Source organism: Oncorhynchus mykiss, chromosome 2 (assembly GCF_057628025.1).
Source record: "Oncorhynchus mykiss isolate SJ-2025 chromosome 2, ASM5762802v1, whole genome shotgun sequence".
NCBI classification, from domain to species: domain Eukaryota; kingdom Metazoa; phylum Chordata; class Actinopteri; order Salmoniformes; family Salmonidae; genus Oncorhynchus; species Oncorhynchus mykiss.
The window spans coordinates 7322505-7338865 of NC_143023.1; the positions used below are offsets into that span (position 1 = coordinate 7322505).

General features: G+C 45.0%; 1 protein-coding gene across 2 annotated transcripts in view; it reads right to left on the reverse strand.

Moving 5' to 3' along the window:
• The window catches only part of LOC149984796 (tubulin polymerization-promoting protein-like), a 30540-nt gene extending 14633 nt beyond the window's left edge, over nt 1–15907 (reverse strand). The window contains exons 1-2 of one of the 2 annotated variants that reach the window (XM_090186959.1): nt 15561–15907; nt 4691–4804 (exon numbers count right to left, since the gene is read on the reverse strand). In XM_090186959.1, coding sequence (XP_090043085.1) covers nt 4691–4737 — 47 coding nt within the window. In that variant the 5' untranslated portion in view covers nt 4738–4804; nt 15561–15907. Of the gene's footprint in view, nt 1–4690; nt 4805–5408; nt 5432–15560 lie in introns of those variants that run through there. The other variant, XM_090186956.1, reaches the window with a different exon arrangement.
• Nucleotides 15908–16361: the final 454 nt, after the last annotated feature.

Below are 16361 nucleotides of genomic sequence, written 5' to 3' on the forward strand. Positions count from 1 at the left end.
TGGACTGGGACATAATACCAGCTCTGTGTCTCCTGTGTTAAACCACTGTGTTAGTACAGGTGGACTGGGACATAATACCAGCTCTGTCTCCTGTGTTAAACCACTGTGTTAGTACAGGTGGACTGGGACATAATACCAGCTCTGTCTCCTGTGTTAAACCACTGTTTTGTGTTAGTACAAGTGGAATGGGACATAATACCAGCTCTGTGTCTCCTGTGTTAAACCACTGTGTTAGTACAGGTGGACTGGGACATAATACCAGCTCTGTGTCTCCTGTGTTAAACCACTGTGTTAGTACAGGTGGACTGGGACATAATACCAGCTCTGTGTCTCCTGTGTTAAACCACTGTGTTAGTACAGGTGGACTGGGACATAATACCAGCTCTGTGTCTCCTGTGTTAAACCACTGTGTTAGTACAGGTGGACTGGGGCATAATACCAGCTCTGTCTCCTGTGTTAAACCACTGTGTTAGTACAAGTGGAATGGGACATAACAGGTCTGGAGCAGAAAAGGGGAATTCTCATCTCTACTGCATCATGCTGTGATCCTGACTGTAGGTCAAGGAGATGACTGTAGGTCAAAGAGATGACTGTAGGTCAAGGAAATGACTGTAGGCGAAGGAGATGACTGTAGGCGAAGGAGATGACTGTAGGCGAAGGAGATGACTGTAGGTCAAGGAGATGACTGTAGGTCAAGGGGATAACTGTAGGCGAAGGAGATGACTGTAGGTCAAGGAGATGACTGTAGGTGAAGGAGATGACTGTAGGAGAAGGAGATGACTGTAGGCGAAGGAGATGACTGTAGGTCAAGGAGATGACTGTAGGCGAAGGAGATGACTGTAGTCGAAGGAGATGACTGTAGGCGAAGCAGATGACTGTAGGTGAAGGAGATGACTGTAGGTGAAGGAGATGACTGTAGGCGAAGGAGATGACTGTAGGTCAAGGAGATGACTGTAGGTCAAGGAGATGACTGTAGGTCAAGGAGATGACTGTAGGCGAAGGAGATGACTGTAGGCGAAGGAGATGACTGTAGGCGAAGGAGATGACTGTAGGCGAAGGAGATGACTGTAGGTGAAGGAGATGACTGTAGGTCAAGGAGATGACTGTAGGTGAAGGAGATGACTGTAGGAGAAGGAGATGACTGTAGGCGAAGGAGATGACTGTAGGTCAAGGAGATGACTGTAGGCGAAGGAGATGACTGTAGGCGAAGGAGATGACTGTAGGCGAAGCAGATGACTGTAGGTGAAGGAGATGACTGTAGGTGAAGGAGATGACTGTAGGTGAAGGAGATGACTGTAGGTGAAGGAGATGACTGTAGGCGAAGGAGATGACTGTAGGCGAAGGAGATGACTGTAGGTCAAGGAGATGACTGTAGGTCAAGGAGATGACTGTAGGCGAAGGAGATGACTGTAGGCGAAGGAGATGACTGTAGGCGAAGGAGATGACTGTAGGCGAAGGAGATGACTGTAGGTCAAGGAGATGACTGTAGGCGAAGGAGATGACTGTAGGCGAAGGAGATGACTGTAGGCGAAGCAGATGACTGTAGGCGAAGGAGATGACTGTATGACTGTAGGTCAAGGAGATGACTGTAGGTCAAGGAGATGACTGTAGGTCAAGGAGATGACTGTAGGCGAAGGAGATGACTGTAGGCGAAGGAGATGACTGTAGGCGAAGCAGATGACTGTAGGCGAAGGAGATGACTGTATGACTGTAGGTCAAGGAGATGACTGTAGGAGAAGGAGATGACTGTAGGCGAAGCAGATGACTGTAGGCGAAGGAGATGACTGTAGGCGAAGGAGATGACTGTAGGCGAAGGAGATGACTGTAGGTCAAGGAGATGACTGTAGGTCAAGGAGATGACTGTAGGTCAAGGAGATGACTGTAGGTCAAGGAGATGACTGTAGGCGAAGGAGATGACTGTAGGCGAAAGAGATGACTGTAGGCGAAGCAGATGACTGTAGGCGAAGGAGATGACTGTAGGCGAAGGAGATGACTGTAGGCGAAGGAGATGACTGTATGACTGTAGGTCAAGGAGATGACTGTAGGTCAAGGAGATGACTGTAGGTCAAGGAGATGACTGTAGGCGAAGGAGATGACTGTAGGCGAAGGAGATGACTGTAGGTGAAGGAGATGACTGTAGGTCAAGGAGATGACTGTAGGTGAAGCAGATGACTGTAGGCGAAGGAGATGACTGTAGGTCAAGGAGATGACTGTAGGCGAAGGAGATGACTGTAGGCGAAGGAGATGACTGTAGGCGAAGGAGATGACTGTAGGTCAAGGGGATGACTGTAGGCGAAGGAGATGACTGTAGGTCAAGGGGATGACTGTAGGTGAAGGAGATGACTGTAGGTCAAGGAGATGACTGTAGGCGAAGGAGATGACTGTAGGCGAAGGAGATGACTGTAGGCGAAGGAGATGACTGTAGGTCAAGGGGATGACTGTAGGTCAAGGGGATGACTGTAGGTCAAGGGGATGACTGTAGGTCAAGGGGATGACTGTAGGCGAAGGAGATGACTGTAGGTCAAGGGGATGACTGTAGGCGAAGGAGATGACTGTAGGCGAAGGAGATGACTGTAGGCGAAGGAGATGACTGTAGGCAAAGGAGATGACTGTAGGCGAAGGAGATGACTGTAGGTCAAGGGGATGACTGTAGGTCAAGGGGATGACTGTAGGTCAAGGGGATGACTGTAGGTCAAGGGGATGACTGTAGGCGAAGGAGATGACTGTAGGCGAAGGAGATGACTGTAGGTCAAGGGGATGACTGTAGGTCAAGGGGATGACTGTAGGTCAAGGGGATGACTGTAGGTCAAGGGGATGACTGTAGGCGAAGGAGATGACTATAGGTCAAGGGGATGACTGTAGGTCAAGGGGATGACTGTAGGTCAAGGGGATGACTGTAGGTCAAGGAGATGACTGTAGGTCAAGGAGATGACTGTAGGTCAAGGAGATGACTGTAGGTGAAGGAGATTACTGTAGGTCAAGGAGATGACTGTAGGTCAAGGGGATGACTGTAGGTCAAGGGGATGACTGTAGGTGAAGGAGATGACTGTAGGTCAAGGAGATGACTGTAGGTCAAGGGGATGACTGTAGGTCAAGGGGATGACTGTAGGTCAAGGGGATGACTGTAGGTCAAGGGGATGACTGTAGGCGAAGGAGATGACTGTAGGTCAAGGGGATGACTGTAGGTCAAGGGGATGACTGTAGGTCAAGGAGATGACTGTAGGCGAAGGAGATGACTGTAGGTGAAGGAGATGACTGTAGGTCAAGGGGATGACTGTAGGTCATTATCCAGTAGTTCCTTCATTCCTTTATCCAGTAGTTCATTCATTCCTTTATCCAGTAGTTCCTTCATTCCTTTATCCAGTAGTTTCTTCATTCCTTTATCCAGTTGTTCCTTCATTCCTTTATCCAGTAGTTCCTTCATTCCTTTACCTAGTTGTTCCTTCATTCCTTTATCCAGTAGTTCCTTCATTCCTTTATCCAGTAGTTCCTTCATTCCTTTATCCAGTTGTTCCTTCATTCCTTTATCCAGTAGTTCCTTCATTCCTTTATCCAGTAGTTCCTTCATTCCTTTATTCATTCATTCCTTTATTCATTCATTCGTTCATTCAATGACAGCGATAACTGTCTGAAGCCTTCATCTTATCTTTTTTACAGAGTAGGTTATGGTTTTTGGTCAAATGTATTCTATGACAGTCAACTGAATACAGGTGAAAATGTAACAGTACTGAACTCACACAGTTACTCAGTGAACTGTTATGTTGGATGACTGTATGTGAAGGAGATGACTGTAGGTCAAGGAGACGACTGTACGCGAAGAAGATGACTGTAGGTGAAGGAGATGACAATGGGTGAAGGAGATGACTGTAGGAGAAGGAGATGACTGTAGGCAAAGGAGGTGACTGTAGGCGAAGGAGGTGACTGTAGGCGAAGGAGGTGACTGTAGGTCAAGGAGATGACTGTATGTGAAGGAGATGACTGTAGGTCAAGGAGACGACTGTACGCGAAGCAGATGACTGTAGGTGAAGGAGATGACAATGGGTGAAGGAGATGACTGTAGGTGAAGGAGATGACTGTAGGCGAAGGAGGTGACTGTAGGCGAAGGAGGTGACTGTAGGGTCAGATCTAATGTTGTTCATCAGACCCTACGGGTCATGAACTATGTAGAAAATAGGGTCCCATTTTGGACAAGGGCTTAGCCTGGGGACAATGTTAGGACAGCTGTACAGACAGCCGTAGGGGTTTGACTTGAGTCCTCTTGTTCCCCTGTGAAAACACACTGTCTCTAACACAAGGCTTGTTTCATTGGCTCTGGTTCTCTCTCACTCACTGCTAACTCAGTGTGCTAGCTGGAGGCTGGAGGCAGAGCTTTAGCTCAGCTAGTTGTCAGTGGTGTGAGCCCAGGCTGACTGTGAATGGGCAGATGTCGTAAGTGTTCTGGCATGGAGGTGATGGTTATTAATAGATCTCTGGTATTCAAGAGCAGAGCCATGGTTGTGCCAGGAGAGCAGACGGACAGTCAGGCCGACACACACACACACACAGCCAGTATTTCTACTGTTTCAAACCGCTGTGTTTCACTGTGATCCTGAGGTCATAGAACAGTTTAGAGAGAGGCAGAATGCTTGAAGAAATGTTGGGCATTGATGTTGATACAACAGCATATTCAGAGACATTCGTTACTACTTACCTTAGTTCAGCCAGCTTTGGGTCAGCCAGCTTTATTGGGTCAGCCATGGCGCTGCAGTAGTTGGTTTCCCCCTCTACACTGCTTGGAGTAGGTGACTCTCTTAGTTTCTTTGTACTGTGAAAAAGATTCAATGGACATTGTAAGTGAGTAATGTCTTTCTCTCTCTCTCTGTGTGTGTGTGTGTGTGTGTGTGTGTGTGTGTGTGTGTGTGTGTGTGTGTGTGTGTGTGTGTGTGTGTGTGTGTGTGTGTGTGAGAACAAGAACGAAAGTGGACAAAGTGATAGCCCATTGTTCATCAAAGTCGGAAAACTAAGTGCAAAGTCCGGGACTGTGAGTGCTCCTACTTTCACATTGTGAGGCCTTCAGACTCATTAATCACCCTTCTTCTACTGTCCACATATTTATGACCCATCCAGTGATAACCACGTCCCAAACGGCACCCTATTCCCTGTATAGGGTACTACTTACCCATAAAGCTCTGGTCAAAAGTAGTGCACTATTTAGGGAATAGGGTTCCATTTGGGACGAAGACATATTTCATTATGTACTTGGCACCAAATCCAAAGCACTAAACTAGTAATAGCATGTCAATACGAATAACACCTTATAACCTAAATACTTCTAGTTTAGATGAAAAATAAATACATACCGTATTGTTCAGTATTATAGTTAAAACCCTAACAGACAATAAAGTCATGTCCTGCCACAGCTGTCTTACCTCCTGTTTCTCATTTCTTCAACCCAACTGATAAAACCTGACTGCCTTCCCTTTTAAAGGCTGGCTATAGCCGAGCCCCTCTCCTGTTAAGGGCCTGTTTTACAACAGTCTTTCTCTGGCTACGTCCCAAAAGTAATGCACAGGGTGCCGTTTGGGACACAACCTCCCTCTTCCAGATGCTTTCAGTCAGTCTGAGGAGCAGGAGCAGAAGAGGGCTCCTCTTCAAACACATCATAGTCATCACCATTTGTGTCTACACACAGCAAGACAAGCGGCATTCAGATAAACAAGGCATAAAACACTCCTGGATCACAGATCACATCTACATTAATAAAGACACACACAGGTATTTTATTCCATGTTTACAAGTCTCATTTAAATACCTCGTGTAGATTTTAAAAGAGTAACCAATGACAGGTATCAGATGTGTTTTAGGAAGATACTGATGACTTACTGATAATGTTGTTCTACTGAAGTAAATAAGGACTGTGCTCACCAAGTCGTTCCCATGGTGAACTACAGTAACCACTCAGCAGCCTCGCAGAACCCGTGTTGCCATGGCAAAGTACACCACAGCAAAGAGCCCCCCCCTCCCCTCCGACACCCTACGCAGCTTGTCAGTTCTGACTGCTCCCAGAGAGCAGTTCTGATATCTCTCTAGAGGTCCGGAATACGGACAGACAACTTTTATATTCTCCAACCGATTTCAACTGTCACTCTAATTTTATAAAATATAGAGGAGTGAAGACTGGATAGTTGCTGTCATTCAATGCACCCCCAGCCCCCTTCAGCACTACATGGGTGGTACGGCCCCGTGGGTGGCAGAACAGGGGTTTTGTTGACAAGACACAGCTACAAATCAACCACACAAAATGAACTGTAAGTACAGAAAAGCCCAGCTGGACCCTGAGTAAAGGCATTATGTTTCACAGGTCCATTCTTACAGGGTAAACAAGCCCTTATTAATGTCTATCAATCATGTCATTGAGATGGAGGGACACTGGGGAGCCATTGTGACAGCACTGTGACAGCTCTGTCTGGTTCTGAGTCTCATGGCCATCTCTTCACACACACACACACATGGTGGGTGACGTCGCTGGGTGCTACCGTTGGTGTTAGGGGGGTTGAGGTGGTGGCATGGGTCATCCAGGACTCTGGCCAATACCGTATCCCAAATTCCACCCTATTCCCTATATAGTGCATGACTTAGTGTTGACTAGGGCCAATACAGCTCTGGTCTAAAGTAGTGCACTATATAGGGCCCTGGTGAAAAGTAGTACACTATATATGGAATAGGGTGACTTTTGGGACTTGTTAAGTTAACTGTTATAGCTCTAACTTGGTAAGTATTTAAACAGTTACCCTTGAAACCTAAACAGATCTAGTGACCGACCATTCAACTACTGAACTCCCAACTTCAGCAATAAACAAACAACTGTATGATAGAGAACACATAAAGAGTTCAACAGCTTCTCTCTTCCGCAAATGAATAAAAACAGTGATATGACCAAGCATTTCGCTACACCCGCAATAACATCTGCTAAATATGTGTATATGACCAATCAAATGTGATTTGATATCACAACATTCCAGCTACCGGTGGTACAGGACCTTGGATGATCGATGTGAAACTTTCACACAATCTTGTTTCAGCTTGCATCCTGCCAAACAAGACTTTCCCAGCAAATTCACTCCAATTTCTCTGGAACCATCTACATGTACTGACAGACAGACTTGGCTTCCCTCTGTGCACATACTGGTGTTTGGGGAAGCCTTTAGGCTGTTTATTTACCGTGACACCCTCATCTCTATGATAGAGTGCTTTGTGACACCCTCATCCCTACTATAGAGTGCTCTGTAACACCCTCATCCCTACGATAGAGTGCTCTGTGACACCCTCATCCCTACGATAGAGTGCTCTGTGACACCCTCATCCTAACGATAGAGTGCTCTGTGGCACCCTCATCCCTACGATAGAGTGCTCTGCGACACCCTCATCCCTACGATAGAGTGCTCTGTGACACCCTCATCCCTATGATAGAGTGCTCTCATCCCTACGATAGAGTGCTCTGTGACGCCCTCATCCCTACGATAGAGTGCTCTGTGACACCCTCATCCCTACGATAGAGTGCTCTGTGACACCCTCATCCCTACGATAGCGTGCTCTGTGACACCCTCATCCCTACGATAGAGTGCTCTGTGACATCCTCATCCCTACGATAGAGTGCTCTGTGACACCCTCATCCCTATGATAGAGTGCTCTGTGACACCCTCATCCCTACGATAGAGTGCTCTGTGACACCCTCATCCCTACGATAGAGTGCTCTGTGACACCCTCATCCCTACGATAGCGTGCTCTGTGACACCCTCATCCCTACGATAGAGTGCTCTGTGACACCCTGTGTGCCCTGACGACTACAGCAGAATCCATCTGGAACAAAGGAGTCTTTTCACTCTCTAGTCTTATAGTCAGTGAGATCTCAAGTGTTCAACTGCCAGTCTTCTATACAGCCAGGCTCCTCAAAAACCCATCACGTTCAAGACTAAGGATAATAGAGAGGCTAGCGAGAGAGGATGCATCCCAACTGACACCCTATATAGTGCACTACTTATTGGGTTCTGGTCTAAAGTAGTGCACTATGTAGGGAATAGGGTGCCATTAGGGAAACACACCCAAGAGTTAATTCAGTCGACAAAACCCTCATGTTAACAATTAAGACTGGATGGTGTGGAAAATATAAGCAGAGAAAGTATGTTAGTACTTTTACATGGGGAGTGTTTCCAAGCATTGTGTCTATTGAAGGTGCAATATGCAGAAACCGCTCTGCCATTTCCTGGTTGCTACAATTCTAATAGCTCACCTAATTTCAGTTTATGTGGCAAAACAAGCAGGTGTAGAGAATCATCATCTAAACCACTGTGAAATGTATTTTCAATAAGCCAAAATATTGTATTTTCAGCTTGTTTGAAACTGGTGTACTAAACCGAAAGTAAAAGACACAAAAACTAGAAGTTAAGAAGGTGAAGCTCACATAGAACAAATCTACCGCGTCTTAGACTTGCTTTCAATAAGCATGACAGATCTATAGCACACATTTCTATGTGAATTTGGTCAGGTCACCCAAAAATGAACATATTGCAGCTTTAGGTCTCATTTAGTCCATGAATACAGAATAAATTATTACCTTACATTTTAGTAAACGTGTTATGATTGGATGATCATGTGATTGATGATGATTGGATTACAGTGATGAATATATTACATCAATTATAACGGTCAGAAATGACAGTTGGTGTGGCTTGGATCTCATATGCATATGAAAGGTTATTTACCATGGCATTAACCAGGCACTGGGCATAGTAACCCCCAACAGTGTGGAGTATAGTCCGTGCTGACACATTGGCCAGATAGACAGAGAGAAGACCGTACTACAGACTGTCTTAGGCCTGTTTCCTGTCCCACTACAAAGGACAAAAGCCATTTGGTCAAGTCCAGATCTCAAGAGATAAACCTGTGACTGGATGACGGCCTGCTTACATATACTCTCCTTCTGGCCATGCATTGCTGCTCACAGATGACTGCTTTACTATAGAAATGGGCCCATTTTGAACTCTGGTATTTATAGCAACACAACACGCCATGGTAAGAACATTCTATCTGTTCTTCAGAGAGGGGGAATAGTCAGCACAAGACAATAAGCAGACAGCCAATCGTAAAAATGATGAGAATACCACACACTTAACAACTTGAGGTGTGTGTGTGTGTGTGTGTGTGTGAGTGAGTGAGTGAGTGAGTGAGTGAGTGAGTGAGTGAGTGAGTGAGTGAGTGAGTGAGTGAATGAATGAGTACATGTTTGCTTGTGAGCGAGCACTCGTGTGTTCGTTCATTCAAGCATTCGTATGAGTGCCTGTATGTGTGTTTGTGTGTCACTGGGCATGCCGTGGTGAACCCATCTGCTCTCCATCTAGATCAGTCCCAGCCAGCCAACTGCTCTTGAATGTGGCCTTGTCAGCCAATCAGAACAGAATGTGTGGTACAATGCCACCATGACCCCTAGTCTACCCTGTTCTATACCATCATGACCCCTAGTCTACCCAGTTCTATACCACCATGACCCCTAGTCTACCCAGTTCTATACCATACCAGGTCATCTACAAGTCCATGCTAGGTAAAGCTCCGCCTTATCTCAGCTCACTGGTCACGATGGCAACACCCATCCGTAGCACGCGCTCCAGCAGGTGTATCTCACTGATCATCCCTAAAGCCAACACCTCATTTGGCCGCCTTTCGTTCCAGTACTCTGCTGCCTGTGACTGGAACGAATTGCAAAAATCGCTGAAGTTGGAGACTTATCTCCCTCACCAACTTCAAACATCAGCTATCTGAGCAGCTAACCGATCGCTGCAGCTGTACATAGTCTATTGGTAAATAGCCCACCCATTTTCACCTACCTCATCCCCATACTGTTTTTATTTATTTACTTTTCTGCTCTTTTGCACACCAATATCTCTACCTGTACATGACCATCTGATCATTTATCACTCCAGTGTTAATCTGCAAAATTGTAATTATTCGCCTACCTCATGCCTTTTGCACACATTGTATATAGACTCCCCCTTTTTTTTGTACTGTGTTATTGACTTGTTAATTGTTTACTCCATGTGTAACTCTGTGTTGTCTGCTCATACTGCTATGCTTTATCTTGGCCAGGTCGCAGTTGTAAATGAGAACTTGTTCTCAACTAGCCTACCTGGTTAAATAAAGGTGAAATAAAAATACAATGACCCCTAGTCTACCCAGTTCTATACCCAGTTCTATACTATCATGACCCCTAGTCTACCCAGTTCTATACCATCATGACCCCTAGTCTACCCAGTTCTATACCCCTATGACCCCTAGTCTACCCAGTTCTATACCACTATGACCCCTAGTCTACCCAGTTCTATACCATCATGACCCCTAGTCTACCCAGTTCTATACCACTATGACCCCTAGTCTACCCAGTTCTATACCACCAGTGATCCGGGTCAACAGCATCAATGTAACAGTATAACTTTAGACCGTCCCCTCGCTCATACCCGGGCGCGAACCAGGGACCCTCTGCACACATCAACAACAGTCACCCACGAAGCATCGTTACCCATCGCTTCACAAAAGCCGCGGCCCTTGCAGAGCAAGGGGAACTACTATTTCAAGGACTCGGAGCAAGTGCCGTCACCGATTGAAACGCTATTTAGCGCGCACCACCGCTAACTAGCTAGCCATTTCACATCCGTTACAGTAGCCTGGTCCCAGATCATTATGGGGTAGCCTGGTCCCAGCTCTAACTAGCACTGCCAATCCCATACATAAAGCAATATCGATCTGGGTCCCAGTCCGCCATTGTACCACTAACCACTGAACCGAGTCCACCAGTCAGACCAACTCTTCCCTGTGTATACAGCTCTACCAAACCTCTCTACCACATCCAAGTAGTCAGTCTGCCATGGTGACACTCTTAGTTACCCAGTCTTGCCCAGGGCTCTACACTGACCTTTTTTACAAGGAGCATGTGTGCAACCTAAATGTATGCTCACACAAATATGATGTAATAAAACTAGAATCCTTCATTTTCCTAAATTAAAATTCCAGGTCACACATCAAAATATTTAGGCGCATAAACCCCCTCCCCTCCATCCATCCAGCTATCCCAGAGTGCATTACACCATCACCCTACTGCCCCATGGGTCTGAAGTCACTCACTGTTGTTGGTCTGTGTCTCTTGCTGCAGTTTGTTAGGGCTGGGGAAATGCCAGGGATCTCACAATATGATTTTATCACCATACTGCATTCTCATGATTACATAACATATTGGGATTCTATACTGCGATTTGATGTTTCAAACGTATTGCTCACCATACAGTGAGGGAAAAAAGTATTTGATCCCCTGCTGATTTTGTACGTTTGCCCACTGACAAAGAAATGATCCGTCTATAATTTTAATGGTGGGTTTATTTGAACAGTGAGAGACAGAATAACAACAAAAAAATCCAGAAAAACACATGTCAAAAATGTTATAAATTGATTTGCATTTTAATGAGGGAAATAAGTATTTGACCCTCTGCAAAACATGACTTAGTACTTGGTGGCAAAACCCTTGTTGGCAATCACAGAGGTCAGACATTTCTTGTAGTTGGCCAAGAGGTTTGCACACATCTCAGGAGGGATTTTGTCCCACTTCTCTTTAGAGTTCTTTTGTGTTTCTTCCATTTGCGAATAATCGCACCAACTGTTGTCACCTTCTCACCAAGCTGCTTGGCGATGGTCTTGTAGTCCATTCCAGCCTTGTGTAGGTCTACAATCTTGTCCCTGACATCCTTGGAGAGCTCTTTGGTCTTGACCATGGTGGAGAGTTTGGAAACTGATTGATTGATTGCTTCTATGGACAGGTGTCTGTCATACAGGTAACAAACTGAGATTAGGAGCACTCCCTTTAAGAGTGTGCTCCTAATCTCAGCTCGTTACTTGTATAAAAGACACCTGGGAGCCAGAAATCTTTCTGATTGAAAGGGGGTCAAATACTTATTTCCCTAATGAAAATGCAAATCAATTTATAACATTTATAACATGCGTTTTTCTGGATTTTTATTGTTGTTATTCTGTCTCTCACTGTTCAAATAAACCTACCATTAAAATTATAGACTGATCATTTCTTTGTCAGTGGGAAAACCTACAAAATCAGCAGGGGATCAAATACTTTCCCCCTCACTGCATGTCTGCTGCAGAGAGACAAGAGAGAGCCATGAGAAAAGTAGTTTTGATCAGTTAGGGAAATTAAAGTGCTGAAAACATGTTCACTATTTAAGAAGAAGATGGAGAACAAGCTATAAGAGTAAAAATACTGGAGTTTTGGCTCAGGTACAGCCGACTAGCGCTAGCTAACGCAACCTGCAGTTCTAAACAAAAGTAAATATTTTTTACAAATCGATACTTGGAGTCAAATATCGATATAATATCATCTAAGAATAATATTGCAAAGTGTAACTATTGATTTCTTCCCCCATCACTAGAGTTTGTGTGTCTCTGTAACGGATGTGAAACGGCTAGCTTAGTTAGCGGTGGTGCGCGCTAAATAGCGTTTCAATCGGTGACGTCACTTGCTCTGAGACCTTGAAGTAGTTGTTCCCCTTGCTCTGCAAGGGCCGCGGCTTTTGTGGAGCGATATGTCACCTTCGTGGGTGACTGTTGTTGATGTGTGCAGAGGGTCCCTGGTTCGTGCCCGGGTATGGGCGAGGGGACGGTGTAAAGTTATACTGTTACATCTCCATCCCTCCCTCCCTCCCTCCATCCCCCCCTCTGGTGTCAGACACAAATGTATTGTGCTTCAGAAACAATATGTCACACTATATCTCTGCTCAGTTCTTATTGTGGTCATAACAACAAGCCATATTAAGATACAAGGCAGAGTAATGAAAGAGAGGATCCTTATTCAACCCCATTGGCTGAATGATCCCAATGAGAGCAGCAGTGGTCCTGTCTGTCACGGAGAGAGGCCTGGGCTGTGGCTCAAATGCTACCTTATTCCCTATGCAGTACACGACATGGGCTCTGGTCAAGAGTAGTGCACTATATAGGGAATAGGGTGCCATTTGGGATGTATTCATCCGACAGCGCTGAGTGGAAGGTGTTGAACTTCAACAGGAATGCAGAACAAAGTGGGTTCCCTTTGACATACTACTGTACACACCAGTCAATTGTGGAAACTGGAACCACGTGTTTTCATTGATATCACTCGGCTGGGAGAGGCAAAGTTTAACATTTCAAAAACTAAAACATTTCAAAATGTAGCGTGCTGATTAGAAACAGACAGCGTCCTCTAATTACTAATCATCAGTGACACCAACAAATTACCTGAATGATTTAAGAGGACTACAAGAGCTGAATTTCTCTGGCTTTTTAAAAACATTTTGTGGGGAAAAAGAGTGGGGAGTTTTTTTTCACGTTGGATAGTGGTGAAAGGTAGGAGAGAACCGGCTTAAAGAGCAGTCGTCCGGGTTCAAACCCATGTTGACAGCGGTACATCGTACATGTGCTCCTGAGGAGGAGGCTTAAAGAGCAGTCGTCCGGGTTCAAACCCATGTTGACAGCGGTACATCGTACATGTGCACCTGAGGAGGAGGCTTAAAGAGCAGTCGTCCGGGTTCAAACCCATGTTGACAGCGGTACATCGTACATGTGCTCCTGAGGAGGAGGCTTAAAGAGCAGTCGTCCGGGTTCAAACCCATGTTGACAGCGGTACATCGTACATGTGCTCCTGAGGAGGAGGCTTAAAGAGCAGTCGTCCGGGTTCAAACCCATGTTGACAGCGGTACATCGTACATGTGCTCCTGAGGAGGAGGCTTAAAGAGCAGTCGTCCGGGTTCAAACCCATGTTGACAGCGGTACATCGTACATGTGCTCCTGAGGAGGAGGCTTAAAGAGCAGTCGTCCGGGTTCAAACCCATGTTGACAGCGGTACATCGTACATGTGCTCCTGAGGAGGAGGCTTAAAGAGCAGTCGTCCGGGTTCAAACCCATGTTGACAGCGGTACATCGTACATGTGCACCTGAGGAGGCGGCTTAAAGCTTTGACTACTAGACCACCTCTTTGGCTTTTTTCACTGACCATGCAGACAACACACTTTCATAAGGTGGCTTTTTACCAAAAACAACCGTTCATAACACCACACTGTCCTGAATATGAACGAATGGAAAAACAAAACAGACTAATTTACATCGTGACGGTAATCGTTTATGACTGGATCCAGTGGCTCTCCGGACCAGAGTGCACTGCAACCTAGAGCCAAGAGAGAAATCTGGGGCATAGTCAGTGGATGACTGCATTCTCTCCTCGTGCGTACCTAATACAACATATGGCGATAAACAAGGCTAACGCACATGTAAATCAGAAGTGCTATGAACAAAATACTGGGGCATTTATTTGTAGAATCTGACCTACGTTTGCAATTAGGTCAACGTTTTAATTACAGTAGTGCTTTCCTTATATAATGCTTGAGTCCGACAAAAGCAAAGACTGATTGGCAAATGCTCTCATTTAACTCTCTTGACTGTGAAACACTAGATACTGTATGTAAGAACAACACGTGTAGTGCTGCCTGCCAAGCATCTGTCATTTCCATTAACATACATGACCATACCATCAGCTACACTACCATACCATCATCATGTTACAAGATATAGGTAGAATCTTTGACGCAATAAAATCGACGTACGCCTAAAGAGTACAGAAACAGAATAAGGAAGAGAACTGGGTAAATGGGCGTCATGCATCCTTGCGGTAGTTTGTATGTATGATAATATTATAATTCCAAAAAAGCTTCCTTCAACTATTTCCCTTCTAGGCTGTCCAGGCGACATGATGTAATAGTCATGCATTAGAAGGCAGCGCAGGGTTCGATACAAACGATCTGTCCTACAGTTTCAAGAGGATCTCCTATGTCATCACGGACCTTGAGGTAGTAGGGAGAAGGTAACAACAACACATGTAAAACGTCGGGAGAACAAACGACATAGACTATACTATGGTTTTGTTTAAGTTGACAGTACGGAAGTTGTGTAATGCAGTATGAGCGTGTTTCATGCGCGAGACTGGTTACATAAACTTGCAAATGTGCAGAAATGCATGCTCCAGTAGTGGTCTCTGGAATAGTCCACAGTGGCACGTGACCATTGTTATTGTGACCATGCACAGGCTGCAGTCGCCGCTCTTCTATTGCCACTTGCCAGTGCATAACGCAATACCTGGCAATACATTGAATATGCGTATACACCATTGACAGCGTCTACAATTCAGTAAACGATACACCATTATGCAATGCATAATTCCAGAACCAAACGGCGTAAAAGACCAGAAGCTTTCAAATGAGGGAAAAACGAAAGCATATTTGACAATCAAGCGACTTCCTGCATATAATGCACAACATCATTTAGTGCAATGAAATATTGAAATACATTTACATTTGTAGCTATCAAGTTGCATATTTATAAAAAGGCATTGAACCGGACTGTGTCAGTGTCAAAATAAGCGAACACCAAAACAAATAACCTGTCAACATCAATAGCTGTTCTTTTGCCAAAAATATTTGACCACCTCTGTAAAATAACCCATTTACCTGATATCTCAATCCTTCTCCAATCCACTGTTCTTTGTTGTCAATTCCACAAAATCATAACTGCATGTCGAGGAATGTTGGAGGTTGAAAGAGCATTGCCAACACTATATTCTCCCGCTATATAGAATCTCAAATGCCTGTCTTGCTGTTCGCCTCCCAGAAAGAAATGCGGGGAGAAATCCAGGCCACTGATTGGCTGCAGCACTCCTACCACTCGTGTAAACATCAATCTATTCTCATGAAGGTGATGCAGGACGTTGTTTTGTTTTATCCATAATAGGATAAGTGAATTCCTTCCGTTCCGTGGGAATCTCTGTTCTGTCATGCTCTTTTGCAGTATGGCGTATTCGGGGGGGCTTCTAAACCATCTATCAAATGTTAGATCAGCCAGTGAGGTGATTGTACTTTCACCTGTAGTAGCTGCTGCTAATCAATCCATTGTACTCCCATCCAATAATGTAATACTTCAGAATATACATTCTGAGTGAAATGTATTCCACAATAAAGAGACAGTACAGGCAGAGTGAGAAAGCAGTAGCACAACACTAAGGTCAAAGGTCATGACATGTATATAAAAAGATTAGAAAATAAAAACATATTTTCTCCAGGAAATACACCCTGGCTCTAGTCCGGGTACAGGATGTCTTGTGTGGGCTGGTCAACACATGGCCTGTGGGATTCTCTCTCTAGGGAAAGAAGATTTTCCTCAAAGATACAATTTGCATCCCAAATGGCACCCTATTCCTTTAGTGCACTTCTGTTAATCAGGGCTTATAGGGTGTCATTTGGGATGCATCCTCT